The sequence below is a fragment of the Prinia subflava genome, chromosome 2, assembly GCF_021018805.1.
Source record: "Prinia subflava isolate CZ2003 ecotype Zambia chromosome 2, Cam_Psub_1.2, whole genome shotgun sequence".
In the NCBI taxonomy this organism is placed as follows: Eukaryota; Metazoa; Chordata; class Aves; order Passeriformes; family Cisticolidae; genus Prinia; species Prinia subflava.
The window spans coordinates 109,433,368-109,452,268 of NC_086248.1; the positions used below are offsets into that span (position 1 = coordinate 109,433,368).

The 18,901-nt window shown below is 42.4% G+C and overlaps 1 protein-coding gene across 1 annotated transcript in view; it reads left to right on the forward strand.

The window, feature by feature from the left end:
- Nucleotides 1–11,730, forward strand: part of MACROD2 (mono-ADP ribosylhydrolase 2) — an 837,487-nt gene extending 825,757 nt beyond the window's left edge. Inside the window, exons 17-19 of the mRNA XM_063391546.1 lie at nt 1,336–1,419; nt 6,721–6,789; nt 8,570–11,730. Of these exons, the coding sequence (XP_063247616.1) occupies nt 1,336–1,419; nt 6,721–6,782 (146 nt within the window). The 3' untranslated portion in view covers nt 6,783–6,789; nt 8,570–11,730. The remainder of the gene's footprint in view (nt 1–1,335; nt 1,420–6,720; nt 6,790–8,569) is intronic.
- The last annotated feature ends 7,171 nt before the right edge of the window (nt 11,731–18,901 follow it).

The window sequence follows — 18,901 nt, forward strand, 5'->3', positions numbered from 1 at the left end:
TGAACACTTCCAGCAGTGGTTCATCCACAGCTTCTCTGAGCAACCTGTGCCACTGCCTCACCACACTTGATTTGGGGTTTGACTTACCACTGAGGATTTAGGGCCTCACATGCCTTAGTTGTATACAGTCTCTGTTCAAAAGAGGATGTGGTTATTCCCTGCTGGCATAGAGCAGCTGAAGATTAGGGCAACATTCCCTCTCATTTAGTCCTGTTATTTGCTGAGGAAACATCTCACTCCATATCACTGCTATGAAATTTTTTGCTCTTATATTCATTCAGGTATCAGCAAAAATTAAAAATTACATCCATGCTGAGGAGGTAATACACATTTTCAATATGTGTTTTCAAATATTTTCAAATTAGAAGGAAAATAGGCTGAATTTTTCAGAGGTAGATACATTTTTATGGACAAAATTAATGTAGTACACTCCAGTGGACTTAAAAATCCCACTTAAGAATTCCACAAGAAAAAGAAGGAGGTTTCTGAGAGACAGTGAAGGTTTCATCTGTGTTGTTGAAGGGGTAAATAATTTCAGTTTAAGAATAAAATGTTTCTGAAATATCTGAGTCCTTACTACACTCTGCTGTCTCATTATAACCACCCGAATGCCTGGCTCACTTAGTGACCTGATACCCTGGAGTTCAGTCACAGGCTGGGTGCAACAGGCTTTGCAGCAGCCACAGCAGTAGAGAAGTTGCATGATGGAATGTAAATAAAAATTGGCTTCTAAGCCAATGGCAGAATAGTAGAACTCTGTCTAAAACAGCAAATGCTTTTTTTTCCTTTTCAAATATTGTTAGGAATTTGACCTAAGCTTCCAGAGAAACCTGAGGTAGAAGAGATAAAAATGTTGAGTTGCGGTGATAAAATGCATTTTCCTGTATTCATATTCTAGTTTGTGTCTGACTTCCTGGTGTATTTGAACTCTTCACTGTATTTATTTTCTTTCTGCTAGCTAGAGAAACTTTATAACTGTGATTAAGTCCCCATCACATACTGCATTTTATGAGCAGAAGGGATTCTTTAAAAGTGATGAGAAAAGAATGGTGGGGAGGCAGAAGCACACACTACGATGCGATTTTAACCATCCCAGTTACAAAAGAGCATGAATTGCTGAAAATATTCAGGCAATTATTTTCAAACTATGTTCTTCCTACATCCTCTGTTCTCTTCTCTAGTGGGTGTCACTATACAACAGTGGAGTCTACAAGGTAAGAGCATACCAGAAGGAAAACAAAAAAGCCAGGCATGAGGTGTCTGAGAATTAGACATTAATCAGATACTGATTTGTACTGAGTATTGATTTTTTTCCTTCTTTGCCTTATATTATAGGGATACAAGAGCAAGAGGAAACTTCTGTGGAGCCTATGAAAATTGACCTTGCAAGTCAAGCAGCAGATGTTTCAAATAAGGATGGTATGTTGTTCTATTATTTTCAATTACTTTTTAGGGTAATGGGTTTAAAGTGGTGAAGAGCATGTTTAGATTGGATATGGGTAAGGAATTGTTCACTGTGAGGGTAGAGAGGCAGTGGAACAGGTTGTCCAGAGAGCTATGGATGCCCCATTCCTGGAAGTGTTCAAGGCCGGGCTTGTGGGGGCTTGGAACAACCTGGTCTGGTGGAAGGTGTCCTTGCCCACAGCAGGGGAGTACAACTAGGTGGTCTTTAAAGTCTTTCTTGTGCAAAACCATTCTATGAGTCTGTGGATTGTCCTGAAGTTGATACCTAGCATTGCCTTTCTGGAGTTTGTTTACATGTTTCCTTCTAAAAAATTGAGTTATATTTATAATCTCTTCAACTGAGTATTTTTGAGAGTTTACACCATCTTCTGTCTTGTGAGTCTGGTGGAAGTAATTTTCAGCTCTGTAGCCCTGCTTTTTGAGTTGATTGGGTTAATGTGTTCAGCTGGTGTGTTCCACACTGCCTGCCTTTTTAACTAAATATTATTTTAGACCCACTGTAATGTTAGTCTTGATACAGAATTGGCCAAGAGGTTGGGGTCTAACTGGAGTCAGAAGATTATTTCTGAGTATTTCTGTGCTGCTGCCCAACTCCATCGAGGGGGAGTTGTTTGGCAGTATAACTACCCTGAACGTGTGTGTTAGTCTCACTCTAGGTCAGCTGTGATTCCCTTTCCTCCTCCCTCAGTACCCATGTATAGCTCAGCCTGGTAACAGTTCTCTCACTAGGACTTATGCTGTTAATAACAATCACAATTTAGTTGACCTAACAGCAGTTCCAGTCAGGTTTGTGGACATAATCAACCTAAAATTCCTGACTTGGAAATTCTGTTCCTCCAACGCTGACCTCAGTGAGCCGATGACCCATCTGTGTGGTAAATTCTGGCTAGGGCTGAGTGCTAGGATGCTACTCAAAATCTGCAGTGTGTAACATCCTTGTAAACAAAAAATAACTGACCTTCTTGACTAATCCTGTGTGTAAAGAAATAATGGCAGGAATCAGCATAGTGGTGCTTTGGCTTTAGTGAGGCAGACCCTTTTTCTCTCAGTCAGCTCTTGTAGTGTAAGAGCTGCATACAGGATTTTGTTGGGTTTTACACAGGGCATTTTTACTGCCCCAAACAGCAATGGGTTTGGGATTGCGTGTCCAGTCCTCATTTCATACCCATAGACTCCTCTCTGTAGTGAAGGCTATTGTTTAACTCTCGCTTTAACCTCCTCAACACTGACATAATATAAATCGAAGGCACACTTTTTTACATCTCAAAGACAAACCAATTATATTCTTTTTGCTATTAGTTACACGAAGAATCTGATGCTGATTTCCTTTCTCTGATGTCAGATTGTGCTGCAGCATTTGAATCAGTGGCTGATTAGATACTGGTCTGTAAAGAAGTTTGCAAGCACAGGAAAAGCAAGTGTGCATAATGAATTTTTTTTTACAAATACTAGAGATTATGCTATTACAAGTAGAAGTGCAGAATAAAGCCAAAGCAGCCCTCTTGACTCATGCTTTGAACAAGTCATAGCACTAAAACATTTGAATGGTGAATCCATGGGAAAGTTTGGGCTACTTAGTGAAAACAAATCCAAATTTACTAAAGGAATATCTTACGGGATTTCTGGCTGGAAAGGGAAGTGATTGCATAGCTGTTTCAACATGTGCCATATCACAGGACAGCAGGACCAGCTAGTGGTTTCTGAAATGAGGATCTTGATACGTTTCTCTGTTTCAAATCTTGCTTATCTTATAGGGTCTTCTACATATGACTCATCTTGTAGCTTCCTTTACTTTGAACTTTCTAAGTTTTATGAAAGGACAGGAAAAGGGTGTTTGCTTAGGCTGCCAAAAAGTGCTTCACTTGTCAGGGAAGTCTTTGTTTCTAGACAGCTTAAATTGCTGTTAGGATTATATTACAGGCTGTTTTTCCTTGTGGACATATACTGCATGTTTAAAAAAAAGGAGAGAGGAAGGATCAAACTCGTTCCCTTTAACAGTAATTTTTATGTAAATTGCCTCTTTTTTTCTCTGGTCCCCTTCTTTCCGCCCCAGGAGATCTCATTTCTTCACAGCTGAAAGCACAAGCATATATCACTGCACCCCCCTTGGCAGCTCAGCTCTTGCCGTTTAATTTCATGTACAATGGCACAGTGAAAAGGGCATTGGAGATGCAGAGAGCTGAGACAGCTTAGGTGGATCTCAATATTGGTTCAGCCAGTGGGCAGGTCCATGAGAGTGATATATTTGAGAAATTACTATTATTTGAGAACTGGGCTTGATTCTTCATCAGGAAAACTGTCAGAAGGTGCATCTGGAGCCCGGATTAGGGCCGTGTACACCGACACCTATTTGTCCTGCCAGTTTCCATCAGCCATCAGAGCAAAGACCCCTGTGTATTAAATTTCCTGTACCCAAGACAGATCTGCTGATTAGTTTTTCTTAATGATGGCAAACCTCACCTTTGGTGATTGGGTTCTTAGATGGTATTTCCCTGACAGTAGCCTTCTTTTTCTTTCTTATTTTCTTTCCTATTTTTTCTTTATCTTGCTTGCTTTCTTGCTTTATTTCTACCACTGAAGCTGTAGAGATTACTAGGGCAGCTTTTAGTTTTCAGCTGGTACTAGATAAAATTTTTCACAATAGGATTGCTCAATCATCTTTTTTGTTTCAAGCCTGTGGGAAGCTGCATCCTGATTTAAATCAAAACACTTTGGTGTTTTGGTGTCATCTGCTGTGCAGGTCTATGGCACAACATCCTGGGCTAAAGAAATGCACTGGCTCTCTTGCAGATGACTTTAACTTGGCTCTCCAGGCTCCACTTTGCCTGTCTTTTCCACTTAGATGCTGGCCTATCATTCCTGACTAGCTAATCTGTAAGCACGTAACTGTCTTGCAGGGATGAGAAATAATGGTGCACTGCCAAAGCACATCCCCCAGGTCAGCAACAAGCACCGTGCTGTGATGGATGGGAATTATTTGCTGGGTTATTTCTTCTCCTCTTGCAAGGAAAAGGGGGAGAAATCCCTGCCTGGTCATCATTTGAGAGCTGGTAATTTTGGTCCCCAACGGGGACCAAAATGAGACAGAGAATGTCCAGATCACACAGAAATGTCCATTTCTGGCAGAAAAACCATCTGTGAAGGTGCAGAAGGAGGTGCAGGTAAAACTGAACTTAGGAGATGTGCACCTCTTTGCACTCCAGGTGCTTCTCTGGGTTGTTGGCTGATGTAGCACATTATGGGGAGGCGCAACAAGACTGCTAAAGAGAGCTAGCAGTTTAAACCTCTAAAAACCTTGCTTATCAGAGAGGAGCCCTAATTCAGCGTGTGATGTGAGTGGATGTAGAACACCCAGGGCTAATGATGCCTTTCTGACACCACCTCATGCTGGGAGGAACCGAGGACTGTGAGTCACATCCCCACCGTACCTGGTGGCAGTTCCTCCAGGTGTCCTTGTGCTATGTGCTTCCCTGCTGGGCTGTTTTCCAGCTAAACAGGGAGAACTGTGTGGCTGTCCTCACAGCAGCCCGTGCTGGGGTTCACTCCGTGGTCTGCAGAAGCCCATCCTTCAGTCAGACCTCCCTGTCCCTAGCAGAGCTCACGCCAAGAGCCCAGCTCAGTCACAAATACATAGGAAAAACTTCATCTGGAATGCTGGCAGAGCCTAACCAAGGTTTCAAGTCCAGATTTATTTTGCGGGAGGTTTCTGTAGAACGTGAGTGAGGGCTTGAAGGTATTTTCAACAAACACTGCCAGTGAACAGCATGTCCAACACAGTGGACAGTGTTTCAACAAACACTGTCCAGCATAACGAGGCTGGGAGAGGATGCTGTTGTCAGTGTGCAGCAGCCTTCCTTCAGAGATTTTTTTATTAAGCACCCTGTCTTTGCTATGCAAATATAGTTAAAGAACACAAGCTTGCTAAATGTGATGGGCTTCAGAGCTCTGTAATCAGAAGAGGATACTTTTTGTATTATTCATCACAAACATCCAGGAAGCCATTACAGGGTCTTTTCTGCATATGGATGATAAATAATTCACAAATAATTCATCAAAACCGTACCAGGTACACTGACATGGTATTGATTCAGAAAAGACATCATACTGCCTAGCTGGAAGTAGCATCATTACTGATTTGGGTTTTTTTTCCTTCCTCTCTCCCATCTTATCCTAATTTCCAAACCTCCTACTCATGTTTGAGGATTTTGCCTGTCACCCATGTCAAATGCTTCATAATCTACAGGTGATAACACAACACAAAGCCAGGGTAAAGAAAGAAAAAAATGGTTGTAATATAAATGGCTTCATTCAATTTCAGTGCAGAACAAATACTAGATATCAGTCTTAACACTGCAGGTATTTATGTTTAGCCTCGCTATGACTGATCACACGTGCCATAATTTAGATGATAGTTTTGACAAATGTCATGGTGAAATGAGTTTAAGCCTCCTATTTAATTTTTTTAATTGTTTGTTTTGTTTCATTTTTGTAATTTTAAATGAAAATAAGGTTGGCTTTTAAATGAATCTTACACTAACAAACTGTTATTGTAGGAATATAGTGACATTGCCTCTGAATCCTTCCCTAGGTTCCAGCTATTTTGCAGCTCAAGAACTTCTGGAAGCCGCATCTCTGTAACTGAGACAGCATCAAAAGTGTCACAGCTTGCAATTTAGGGACACGGTTTAGGTTTTTGGTAGGACTCAGTGATCTTAAGGGTCTTTTCCAACCTAAGTGATTCTATTTTTTAGAGAAATGGATCTATGTTCATCCTGCAGCTCCACTCTGACTCCTACCAGGGACTTTGTCAGACTCCAGTGTTAGACTCAGAGGGTCAAGGTTTGAATCTGAGGCTCAAGAAGACCACTTAGTCCAGCAAAACTCTAGATCACTCTTGGGCAATACCTGTACCTCTGCCTGTGGCCTACAGAGAGAGATGCAGGTCCTTTTGACCTTGAGCTGGACTCCTTGGTTAGGTGCCAAAGTCAGACCGGATGGATGTGGACCAAAAAGAAAATCTAGAGCCAGAGGCTTGCATTTCTAGTGATGCTGAAGCCTCCCTCCTTGCAGGACTGCTTGTCATGATGTCCGGGAAACTCCAGGTTAGGATGGGGTCCCCTAAGAGACCTATTTGATGACTTAAGAGATTTCTTAATGCAATAAATGTCCCTTTTGGTTTAAAAGCAGTTATTACTCCACATGATAAACTTAACGAGTATCATTAATAGTTTAATGACCATCTCATCTCTTTTTCAGCTGAAATGAATAGTCAAGTTGAAAGTATAAACGATCCAATGGAAACAGAGCGGAAAGCTTAAGTAACAGGTAAGACCTTCACAATCATTTTTTCTCCCCTATACAGTTTCTGAATGAAAACTTGCTTTGAAAGCACCTGAATTAAAGTTAAAATTTACCAAACATAAAAAAAAATAGAAAGACAGAATACAAAGGAGAAGTAATTGTCTAATGTGGCCTGTATTACATCATAAAAAGAAAGACTTGATTTGTCAAGGAAATATCATAGCAGCAATCTGCTGCTGTAGTGGGTTTAGGTAGTGCATGGTCTGAGATCATCAGAAGGCAAAACATCACTGAGATAAGGACCAGAAGAATAAATGAGCAAACAATTTTTGGCATTGCTTTGGAAAATGACAGGCAATTTAAACTGGTTGGAACGAAGCTCAGTTCTGTATGAGCTGTGCTCTGGGAACAAAAGGTTCACATCAGAAGAGGTTTGTTGCCCTTGGCTCTTCAGTACCTGATGTCTCTTCAGCAATACCACTGAAAAACAAGGCAAAGGCAGAGAGCTGCCTTCTGGAGCTCTGCTGCCTCTTGGAGATTTTTTTGGCTTTCCACACTAAATGACAGTGCTGTGGCTGCAGCAGTGGTGGCTGTTGAGGCAGTGTTTTTCATAGGCATAAATAGCATTTCCTCTAGACTAAAATGAATAATATAGTGGCAAGACAGAAGTCCAAGGCTCATCCCTAACAAAAAGAAGCAGTAGCCATTTCTCCCTCAGAAGTGGTTTCCAGTAAAAACCGCTTCCTTTGCCTTAGGGTGTTTGAGAAATACCAAAATCATTAACAGCAGCATCCTATATTTACCCTTGTAATGGGCTTTCATGTGGCACAAGAGCAAGGTACACAATGGCAGCAGCTGCAACACAGAGATCTAAAACACAAGGTCTTATTATTAAGTGTGACTCTTGGTCCTTATCAGCGTACAGGTGATGTGCTCCTGCACTGCTGGAGTGAGAAGTAGCCCTGATGGCGTCCCATTTAAAAAGTACTGCAGTAAAAATGGGATGCACCCTCAAAATAATAACTAAAATACAGCATCCATAACTCTTCCTCCCCCTCCCTTAGCTTCTTGCTCAAGCAAAAAAAGAGGAAATAATTAAATCCTTAAACTAAAAATGCATCAATATATTAATATTCTTCCTCTGTTTAAAAAAGGTATTTGAATATTACAGTTTTCATGTGGCCCTTATGAAGTCTGTTTCCCTTGCTGCATTTTCCCTTAGAAATTATTATGTGTGAATGTTTAGAGCTGGAGTAATTTTTGCTCATGAATTAGCAATCATTTAATAAATCTCTTCAGTTCCACTGCAAGATGTGGCTTTGCAGGCATCTTTCTGATACAGAGGGGCCAGATCCTGGGCACACCCTGTCTTGTGTGCCCACACACGCAGGCATCGAATTCATTGCAGCTCTCTGTCAAAGCCATCCAAACTCCGTTGCTACTGTTTTAATTACTAGGAGCGATCCCCAGGGAGGATTGATCAGCCTGTTAAACCTCAGAGAATCTCACAAGGGTGGATGTGCTTCCTGGTTTTGGTCCTTTAATGTGTTGTTGGTCACCAAAGCACCTGCCAGAGCTGGGGGTGTCTGGTATCGAGCTGTTGCTCTGCAAAACCAAGACACCCTGATAGGTACAGGTGATTTACTCACCCAGTGTTAGCTGTTACATACAGGCTGTGTCACACACTGGACAAAAAAAGAAACTGTAGGCTTCTGTTGGTAGGAACATGAGACCTGGGTTCTGTGCAGACATTTGAAAATTTTACTTTTTTCTTTCCACTTTTCTCTCTACTGCTGTGGCGAAGGAAGGATGCAGGAGAGGAGAGACCCAAGGAAACCCTACGGGCAGGCGCTGACATCCTACAGCATCATTCTTGGCCGACAAGAGCACACAGAGATGATCAGCGGGTTGGGAGGGGGGAGCTTTTGGGGGAATGCGTCTTTGCTTTTAATTTCTCTTTGTTCTTCATGCCATTTCATTCTGTAAGCCTGTTGGAAAGAATCATAACTTCCCAGGTCTAACAATGTTTTGCAATTAACCCTGCATTTACAACAGTTTCTTCTGAAATGTGAGTCTCTTATATTGGGTCTTTTTTCCTCCTGCATCATACCATCAGAAGCCTGTTTCCAGGCCCACCCCTTTTCTAGCATCTTTATCTTCTTTCCTATGATCAGCCTATGCTATGCCATGTCCTTACATGTGAATAACACATGTGGCCTCAAAGAGCCAGCACCCCAATCCATCCTGCTTTTTCCAGGTAGTTCTGCACATCTCAAAACCAGTGCTGTGAGTATGACCTTTGGGTACAGGTAGGCAACAGACATTTCCTCAACACTGGAAAGACGAGGCATTTGAGGCATTTTTAAATACAGCTCCTGGCTTTAACAGCTTCACACAGTAGCTTTTGTGAGCCCTCATTACATTTTCCACTGCATATGCATGGATTTTTATTTTTTTTAAAAAAGCAATTAACAGTTATTTGGATAAGAATGTCTCTCCATATGTCAATTGTTCTGCCAGCAAAAGCTGCTACTGAAATTTGTAGAAAAGGAACAAAAGGTTTTCATGTACATTTCCCAACTGTACTGTAACCGAAACCTACGGAAAATACACTGGATGGAAGAGCACGTGATCTGTGTCCCCGGTGGGATGTGCTGCAAACTGTATTTGAAAGTGCTGCTAAGAATAATTTGGTCATTTTAAGCAAAGTAATCAATTCTAATTTGATAATTTTAAGAAAAATAATTGGTTCTGTTCCTTTTTTTTTTTTTCACCAAAAATATCCCTTAATCACAAAATAGGTATTTAATATCTGGCCAGGAAAAAAAAAAAGTGAAAAAAGCTAAGACATATCTCGATCCTTCTGTGATCTGGGTTCATCCCAGCTAGCAGTTTTAATGGTAAATCCTGTGCTGGAGTAACAGCAAATCAAGGGTGACCCAAGCAAACCTAACATGGGCTACGACAGTCAATGGTTGTTGTTAATCCAAAAGGGTGTCAAGGAGAAACAGGGATTAGAAAGGAGAACAGGAAAAGCATCAGATTACACACAGAGTGCAGCCTCCCCACCTGCCCTTCTCTGTGGGACTCCAGCATGTTTGCTAGAGGTGGGATCAGAAGGGGATTTCTGTGTGCTGCCTCCAGTGGTGTATTCACCCAGGTGTGATTAGTGCCAGAGAGGTTCTCAAGGAGCTTCTTCATCACCTGGAGTGGATGGACAAATCCAAACTGGATCAATTCCAGGAACAAATGAACTAATGTTAGTCTATTAATGTGTTTGAGAATTTTGCTAATATTACCTATATTTGGTAACTACAGTTCCTCTGGCTCTTGTTCTCCCCAAATTCTCTTGAAGGGACTCCTTGTTCCCTTTGAGGTGCCTCTGATGCTTTCCTTTCCCAACCCTGGGGTCATGCTTGACAGAACATGTCTTTTGCGATGTGGACTTTCTGCAAGGTCCGTGATGTTTCAGTGTATTTTCTGTTCTGTGTTATTATGATTGAAACAGGCCGTCATAGCAGGCAGGTCAGGAGTGGATGAATACATCAGGAGGAAGGTGTAACTGTGCTACTCCCCTGGTGTAGTTCTGTACCTGTTTTGGTCATCCTTCCCCATAGACAACATTAACACTAGCCATGAATCAGATGTTCCTCTTTTTGCACCAACTTTGGTTTTAGCAAGGGAGCCAAAGGGACAGCCCCACAGGAGGCTGGATGCTGAGGTGTGGTCATTCAGAAGGAGATAAAGACTCATTAAATGTCTTGTGAAGACTGACTGCCAGCTAAAGAAAAAAAATAGCTGCAATGATGCATCATATTAGACACTCTCTAGCCCCTGACAGTAATTTCATTTTGCTTTTTATTTAACCTTGGTAGACAGTAGTGAGTCTTCAAAACAACCATTTGCCCAATGATCTGCTGGCAAAGCTTGAAGTCCAGAAAGTGCAAAGCAAGGAAACCTATGAGTAGATTAAGTCCTTAAGTCCTGTACTATTTGCAGCCTTGTTTATATCTGTCTTCCTTTGGGTGGGTTTTGATTTGAGTTGCTGGCATCTTCCACCACTCATAAAGTGAGTATACTTTGGCAGCATGAAGCTGTGTTAGTAATAGCCAATGCAGTCAGTCTCTGATGTTCTTCTGGAGATGGAGAAAGGTAAGGAGCTGGTTTTGTAGAAGAACAAGCGTTAGATGGAGAATCACCACACTGGTATTTATGTCAAGGATTTTGATTTAAACTCAAAATGTATTCACAGTAGGTGGTGTAAAGGGAGTAGCTGTCTTTGGGTGCTGATGTTTGCATTCAACGTAAGAGGCTGTGCTTGATTGTTGTTTCTCCTGTGTCTGAAAGTGCTCACCCCTACCATTAGGCACGATATTCCTCAGGCTGGTGACTGCTCCCATGATGACATCCAAAGGTGATACCTAGACATAGTCTGTAAAAATGGGTCACTGCAGCTAATTGTCACTCTTTCGATAAAGCACTGAGAAAGCCTCTCTTTGAATTAACACTGTTCTGCTTTAGGACTTGAATGAAATTATATTTAAAAAAAAAGTTTTCTCTATATGCAGTGCATGCCGGCTTTGCTTTTAAAATTACAAAATTTAACAGAGTATGTGGATCTATTTTCTTGGGGAATAGGGATTTTTATCATATTATTCATCCAGGATTTGCCTTACCCTGACATTTGTCATATAAGTTTTAAAAAAGTGTAAAAATTGAAAAAGGTAATTTTCTTGACCAAAAAATATGTTTTTACTTCAATGCAAAGAAATGTAGAATGTTGCTTGCAAAATGTCTTCTAATAGATAGTCTAGTAGTTATCTGGGTTAACATATGCCTTTTTTGTTACTTTGTCATTTACATGCTCAACCTGAGTCTCGTTACTTTCCTTGTAACTTAAAGAACCAATGCCTTCATAACTACCTTGTTAAAGCAAATAGTTAATAAAGCTTGTCCTGAAGACAAGGCAATGCCACTCGTGTGTTCATGCCCTCCTCACCGTGCTGGTTGGTGCAGAAGTCTTTCTGGTTGTCCATGAAGGACATTTCGGTTTGGATGTGCCATCAGCAACACAGGCAGCCAGAAGCACATTAAACTTTGTCATTTGGCAGATTCTTGTAAGAACCAGATACCTCCTGGCAGGGGGGATTTTTAGAAGATTTTGCGCCTCAAAGGGGAAAAGTCATCTTGACTGGTCCCATTGCTGCACAGGAGACGTTACAAAGCCTGTCCTGTTGCACGAAATCTCAGCATCTGTTATCTGTCAAAGAATGCGCCATATATATGCAATCCACAGGTATAATAGAGGATGATATGTGCTGGATGTTATCTGTCCTTTCTACCATCACTTATGATAAGTAGGGGATACTCCAAAGATTGTGAAAGTGGCGTTTTCTCTTCCATGACATCAACATAGGTGAAACTGTGTGCACCAACCCAGCCTTAGTCTTCTCAGCCAAGGCTTTAATCATCAGTAAATGAAGTTACTGGGGGCTGGCCGTGTGGGTTCAACACTCTCCAACAAGTGGCTGGCTTTCTTCTCTGAAATGTCACCTTTTCCTGTGTGCAACCCTTGGACTGCCAAATGGAAGAGCACAAAGTACAGAGATGCATGGCAGTGGGGAATGTCTGCCTTTTGCAGGCCCCAAATGTGTGTATGGTGTGAGCTAACCTGAGACACAAATACCAGCAACAGCTGTGCTTCTCACTGGCCTCAGGTGTTTTCATTTTACCTCCAGAACTCAACAGCAGTGGAAGTGCCTACTTTACCCACACTGTAGCCCATTTCTATTGCAACAGAGTGTTTGTTTAAAGAGAGAGCAAATAAGTCACCTTCCTAGCTAGGAGAGTACTGTCCATCCCACCTTTCTTGACTAGCACAACATCAAGAGGAGAAACTCCATACCATTGACATATGAAGAAGAACACGTGTTTGAAGTGGCACAGATCCTGTCAGAGATGGATGTTTTTCCAAATGATGTGGATGAGGAGAGTCTTCTTAGCAGGTTTCTAAACAAAGTCTGAAAGGGAAGGTGTTGAAGTGGTGGATTTGTGCCCGGGAAAGTCTTCTGTGGTGATGATTACATTGGATGTCAGTCTATGTCTACAGAAACAGAGGCCCTATTACCAGTTTCCCTAATCAGCTTCTCAGAGAGTTTCCAAGAGAAACTGGGTTACCTTCCAGGATTTCCATGGGAGTCTCCTCAGAGGGTTATGTGCATGCTTTAAATTGGCTTTGATTCCTCTCCCTAGCCCCCTCACACAGCAGTTTCCAAAGGGGTCATTATGACCTTGGTTTATTTGTAAGGTAAAAACTGTGCTTTGGGATTTTAATTAGTCTTGGGGTTGGGCTTTTTTTAATTTTTTTTTTTTTTTACTGAAGTAAAAGTGTCCAGAGACATTTAAATACCCTAATTTCTCATTCCACTAGAATTATCAGCAGCTCCTTAAAGTAAATGTCAAATCACTATTAATTATTTCAGAATTCACTGATAAAATATTTATCATAATGAATTCCTTCAGAAAAAAAAAAAAAAAAAGGAAACCAGAAATATTCCTGATGAAAATATAGACGGTGGAGGAGGTACTCAGGGAGGCTGCTCCATCTGGTGGCAGCTCAGGGCTCATGGTTTGGGGTGGGTACCTCTATTTGCATTACACAGGTGAAATTTCCGTCCAGTTTAACCCTGCTGAGCACCACCCATTCCTTGGCAGAAGAGTGTAAGTCCATGTTTGAAAACGTGGTGGGCATTTGCCACTAGACACACCTCATCTATTAAAAATAATCACCAAGAGCTTCCAGGTTTTCCCCAGGAAGAATGGAACAAGCTTTTATAAATAATTTTCAGTGCCAATCTGGGTAGCAGTGCTGCCACCAGCTGTTGCAGAGGCCAGGGAGCCTCTTTGGCCTTTGCCCTGTACTTCCAGTTTCTACTCATTTCACACCAAGTCACTTACTTCACACACTTTCCAAGGACCTACTTGATAGAAGTGTCCTTCTGGATGGGAAAGGTAAGCCTAAATTATAAGGTTTAAATATCTTTTTAAGCTATATCACAACAGCAAGTCAGGAAATTCTTTTGAAATAAAAGCAGAAATAGAGATGGAGAGCTCAGATCATAAGGTAGTTGAAACAAGCAGCAGAGACCTACAAATCCAGAAGCACACTAACGGGCATCATGAAATTAAAAATCCCTTCTCTGCCTGGTGTGCTCTTCACAGCACCCCCACACCAGAGCAGGGTGTGTTTATTTTTTTCTGCAGAAAAGGGAAAGGAGAGGCCAGGTGCTGAGGAGACATTGATTACCTCTTTCCCCCAGTCAAAGCAATTTTTATCCAGTATATATTCTGTATTTAATATAAAAGAAATATAGCAGGTGATGGGTAGTTAATGTATTTCAGACCATATAGTGTATATTATTAAATACTGTATGTGTACTACACCTAATTTAATTAGATATAATATGTGTTCTATAGAAAATGCATTAGATCAAACTTGGGTTTATATAATCACTAAACACAGGTAAAAGCTGTAACATTAAGTCAATATTTACACACAAAGTATTTTGTATTACATAAACTAAACCATCCAGATATCATCTAACATCTTAGGAAAGCTGACAGCCTCTGTACACTTCTGGTTTGTGTGTGGCTGTGTATTTCATATATTCTAGAGACAGTACTTGACCTTGAAGGGTAAGGGTGTGCAAGGAGTGGTACAAGCAAGTTTCATGTCCCTACATACTCCTGCTAATGCCTGGGAGAAAGGCAAGAATTGGGGGGTTATTTATTGCCTGGCTTTTTACACCCTTTTAATTTATTTATTTAATCTCATGATTTTCAGTTATGCTTTTCATTTTTTCCAGGAACAGAGAGGGACCTGAACGGGATTATGAAGGGATGTGTCACACAGCAAATACATCTTGGGCTAATTTGTTACCTGCAGTCCTCTAAAACACCACAAGATCACCAGCAAGAACTGTACGGTGTTGCAAGGCATCCCCCAACCTCATTACACCTGACACATGATTACATTTTTTCCAGTTTTCCCAAAACCTAAATTTATTTATCCTAAATGACCAGCATACAGAGATCTGCTTTTGTTCTTGGGTCTGGGCTGCACAAAGGTGAGATGGGTGGCACTGTGAAAGAGTGTGAAGAGTCAAAAAGACTGTGAAAAACATGTCTCTTTGAAAAAGAACTTTAAAAATCCCACTCAACCGTGAAGAGGAGAATTTGGCATCATGTGATGAAGCCACACATGAAGTCAGTTTTTACCCTGGTTCCCTCATAGCACCTCGCCACTTCTCCTCCTCCAGGACAGGTTGGGAAAAAATTGGGTGGCTGATTTAATTCACATCCAACTTCATTAATGAAAAGCAGGTGATAGGAAAGGTAGAATAATTGTTTTAATTTGCCTGGTAATTTATCAAGCACCTTGTTCCTCAACATGTATCGATCCCTCATTTCCTACCTCTCTTTGCAGTGGTGGCCACACGGGGGCTCATTCCAGACCTGTGAACCTGCACGTCTTCAGTTCAACACTCACCCCTTTGCCCAGGCTCACCCTCTGCATCCACTATTTATATTTATTTTATTTTGTTCCATTCTATTTTCTTTTATTTACATAAATCACCAATAAGCCAATTCTCTAGCTCCATGAAGTGATGAGGAATCCTCCTACCATAATACAATTTTTTGGCACAGAGCATGAGAAAGATGTAGAGCAGAGTAACTCTGCTGGAGGGTCTTTATCATGACATGTCCCTGCATTCAGGAAACAGCTCCCAGAGAGTCAAATCAATATCAAATTGACATTATTCAGGAGAAACCGTGGTGCATTTGGAGTCTGTTTCTCCCCCTGGCATGACATTAGATCTGCAGAGAGAAAAAATATGTTCTGCAGCTGATTTCTAAGAAGTTTTCGGTCCAGTATCTATCACGATTGGACCTTTCCCTGTGATATGTGGTCCAGGAAGAAGAAAAACTGCCTACTCAACATCAGCAGAGAAACATGCCATGAGGAAGAAAGGAAGTGAAGGCTAATGGCACAAACAAATTTTAACAATAAATACGGCCATGCTGCAGAGAACACTCATTTGTATGTAATTAATGGGGATCCAGGGAGACCTTTAGCTATTTGCAATGAAAACAGGAAACATACCTCAGAAAGTGTGCCAGCAGTGCTATGGGCATGACAGCAATTCACTCCATTGCACCCAGGAGCTGTGTGCTCCACTGACTCCCATGCTGCATCCGTCCTGCCTTATGCTGGATGTGCTTTTTCTGTGCTGGATGATTTAGCTCCTTGCCTTGGGGCACACATTTGTGTGCTTTGGTGTTGCTGGAAGGGAAAGGAAACATTTTCAAACTGGAGAAAGCCAGAGAATGCGCAGGCATTTATTGAGCTTACACTCCATTGTACTGTGCCAGTGTTGATGTGTGAAATTAATTTACACAATATAATTTTTTAAAGGATGCTCAACTATGTTAGTGCTCATGTGTGCTCAGCTATGCTTTGTCTTTGCCCAGCTGGGGAATCTGTGACTAAACACGCACTGCTAGGTTGTACAGGAATTAAACTGACCCCAGCAGGACCAAGTGCCACCTTGGATGTGGCCAGGGCTCGAACCTGGGCACTGGGCTCAGACCCAGCCTCTCCTCTTTTCACGTTCCCCTCCAAACGGGGGATTCCAGCGCCTGGAAAGGTCTCTGTAGGTGGCAGACAGTGGGTGCCTGTGCAGGCTGGGGATGTATGGGGGCTCAGTCTGTGCTTGCAGAGTGAGTGGCAGTCCCAGGGTCCCCTCTGGCCCAGGGAGCTCAGTGCCTAAGAGAGCTGGGGGTTTCCATCCTGGTGCCCAGCTCTATGTTGGGATGCAGCTCATATTCTCCCAAAATAACCCTCAAATCACAAGGATGAGGAAACAGAACATTCACAAATGCTATCAATTAGATGAAGAGGAAATTAATTACTATATGGGCATCTTACCTTTATCTTTTTTTCCCACTAAAGAAAGTGGGTCAATTTTTATTTTTCCTTGAAAAACACCCCTTCTTTTAGAGCTGTTTGCCATGACAAATCAGACAGAGGTCTGTTTTGTGGTTACCCTGCTAACCAGCAGTACTATGGAGGCTGTGGTCTCCTACCCTTCTCGATCCTTCTCTGCTCTCTTGCCTGAGTGACATCCTCCTTTCCAAATTTCTGTTGCTTTTACACATTTACAGACAAAACAGAACCAACTTCTCCATGTTCTCCCTTGCAAGAAGCTCAAAAGCTCATCAGGGACCATCCTGACATGAAATGCTCAGCAAAATAACTAAGTCATCTCTAATTATGTGCAAAATTTCATTTACAGTATTCATTTAAACATGACAAATCAATCAGAGCTAATGGTGTGCCAATCTGTCGTTCAAATATAAAGTTCCTGCCTCTCCAGGAATCAATACATGCAAATAAAACCACCAGGCAATTTAGATGGTTTAATTCTTACCAAAACTGCAGAAATCAGAAAGATCTCAAGAGGAAAGTTTAGATGGGTCTTTGAACAACCTATGCTGGTGGAAGGTGTCTCTGCCTGTGTCAAAGAGATTGGAACTCAGGAAAGGACGAGGGAGAGGGAGAGGGAGAGGGAGAGGGAGAGGGAGAGCGAGAGCGAGAGCGAGAGGGAGAGGGAGAGGGAGAGGGAGAGGGAGAGGGAGAGGGAGAGGGAGAGGGAGAGGGAGAGGGAGAGGGAGAGGGAGAGGGAGAGGGAGAGGGAGAGGGAGAGGGAGAGGGAGAGGGAGAGGGAGATGGACAAACACAGCTGCAGGGAGGGATTTAAGACTGCATTAGGTTTGTATATATTTTAATTCATTGGCAACTAATTGCCAGGCACAAAACATAAATAACTTTGTGACAGGAAAAAAACCTGAGACAAGGTATGCTACAAAACAGTGTCTCAGCATGGTCAGGTTGCTGCTGGAGGCGTTTGAAGCAGATTAACCTCCTGTGCAGTGTTTTTAAAGACTAGAAGAATGGATAAGGACAAGGACCAAGGGGCTCATTTGTCCTTGTACATCTCATTCTTTAGCTGGACTCTTAGAGTGTCCCTACAAATGCTACTGGCATTCATGCAAGGCAAAGCCATATCCATCTTTGAACCGGGTGAGGTGATCATTGGCCACTCCAGCGCCCTCTGGATCACATTAACTGTGGTGAAGTAGGACCCAGAGGGTCTTCCCCATAGATGTGTGAGTGCATCCAGGATGAGTCTTAAGGCACCTTCGTCTCACAGGGCAAGCAAAGCTCCCCTCCGGCAGATATCTGCACCCTCTCCAGTGTGAGCTCTGCAAGGCAGGCATCACACTCCCACAGGGTGGATGACAGATGATAGATCAGGTAGATGATAACCTGATTAGGTGGTGTGGCACATGGCCTTGGTTAATCCTCTGAGCTGGAACTCACTCTCCTCTCTGTGAACTGTAGAACAGAGAGGCAGGTCTACCCCTTCCTCTGACAGAGGCATCTCTGAATGTGGATGATACTTAGGAAGGACACAGCACTGCTGGTGTCCAGTTGGGAGGGTCAGAGATACCGTGTTCTGATTCTGGATCACCTTGTCCTGATCAGGATTATTTGGGGTTTAGCAATTGAAATTTGTGCAAGTTCTGATTTGGGGCATCTAACTGTGCCCCTAACCCCTGACAGCAGCCACGATGACAGGGTGTACTTCAGTCCTGCATGCTATTCCATTAGCACACCTCCCTGCAGGGAGAGTTCACCTCTGCAGTGGGCACACATCTCCTTGGGGCACCCTTGGTGTGTGCTGGAGGGCCAGCTAATTGGAGAGGCCACAAGACACCCCCTGCTCACCCAACAGCCTCAGGAGTGACGGGACCACTCAGGGCATGAGGCACGTGCCCATCAATCACATTGCTGTAGGGCACTTTATAGTGGCATTTTACAGTGCCATTAAAACATTGTAGCATCTACAAAAGCCTAAGTAATGGTTAGTCTGGGCTTTGAGACATTGTGTACAGCTGGGGATGGTGACAGACGGTGTGAGTGCTGGAGGCTGCACAGACTCTTGCAAAGACAGTGCTGAAAGCAAGCTAACAGCACTACTCCCTGCCACTGGAGCATGATAACCATGCTCTG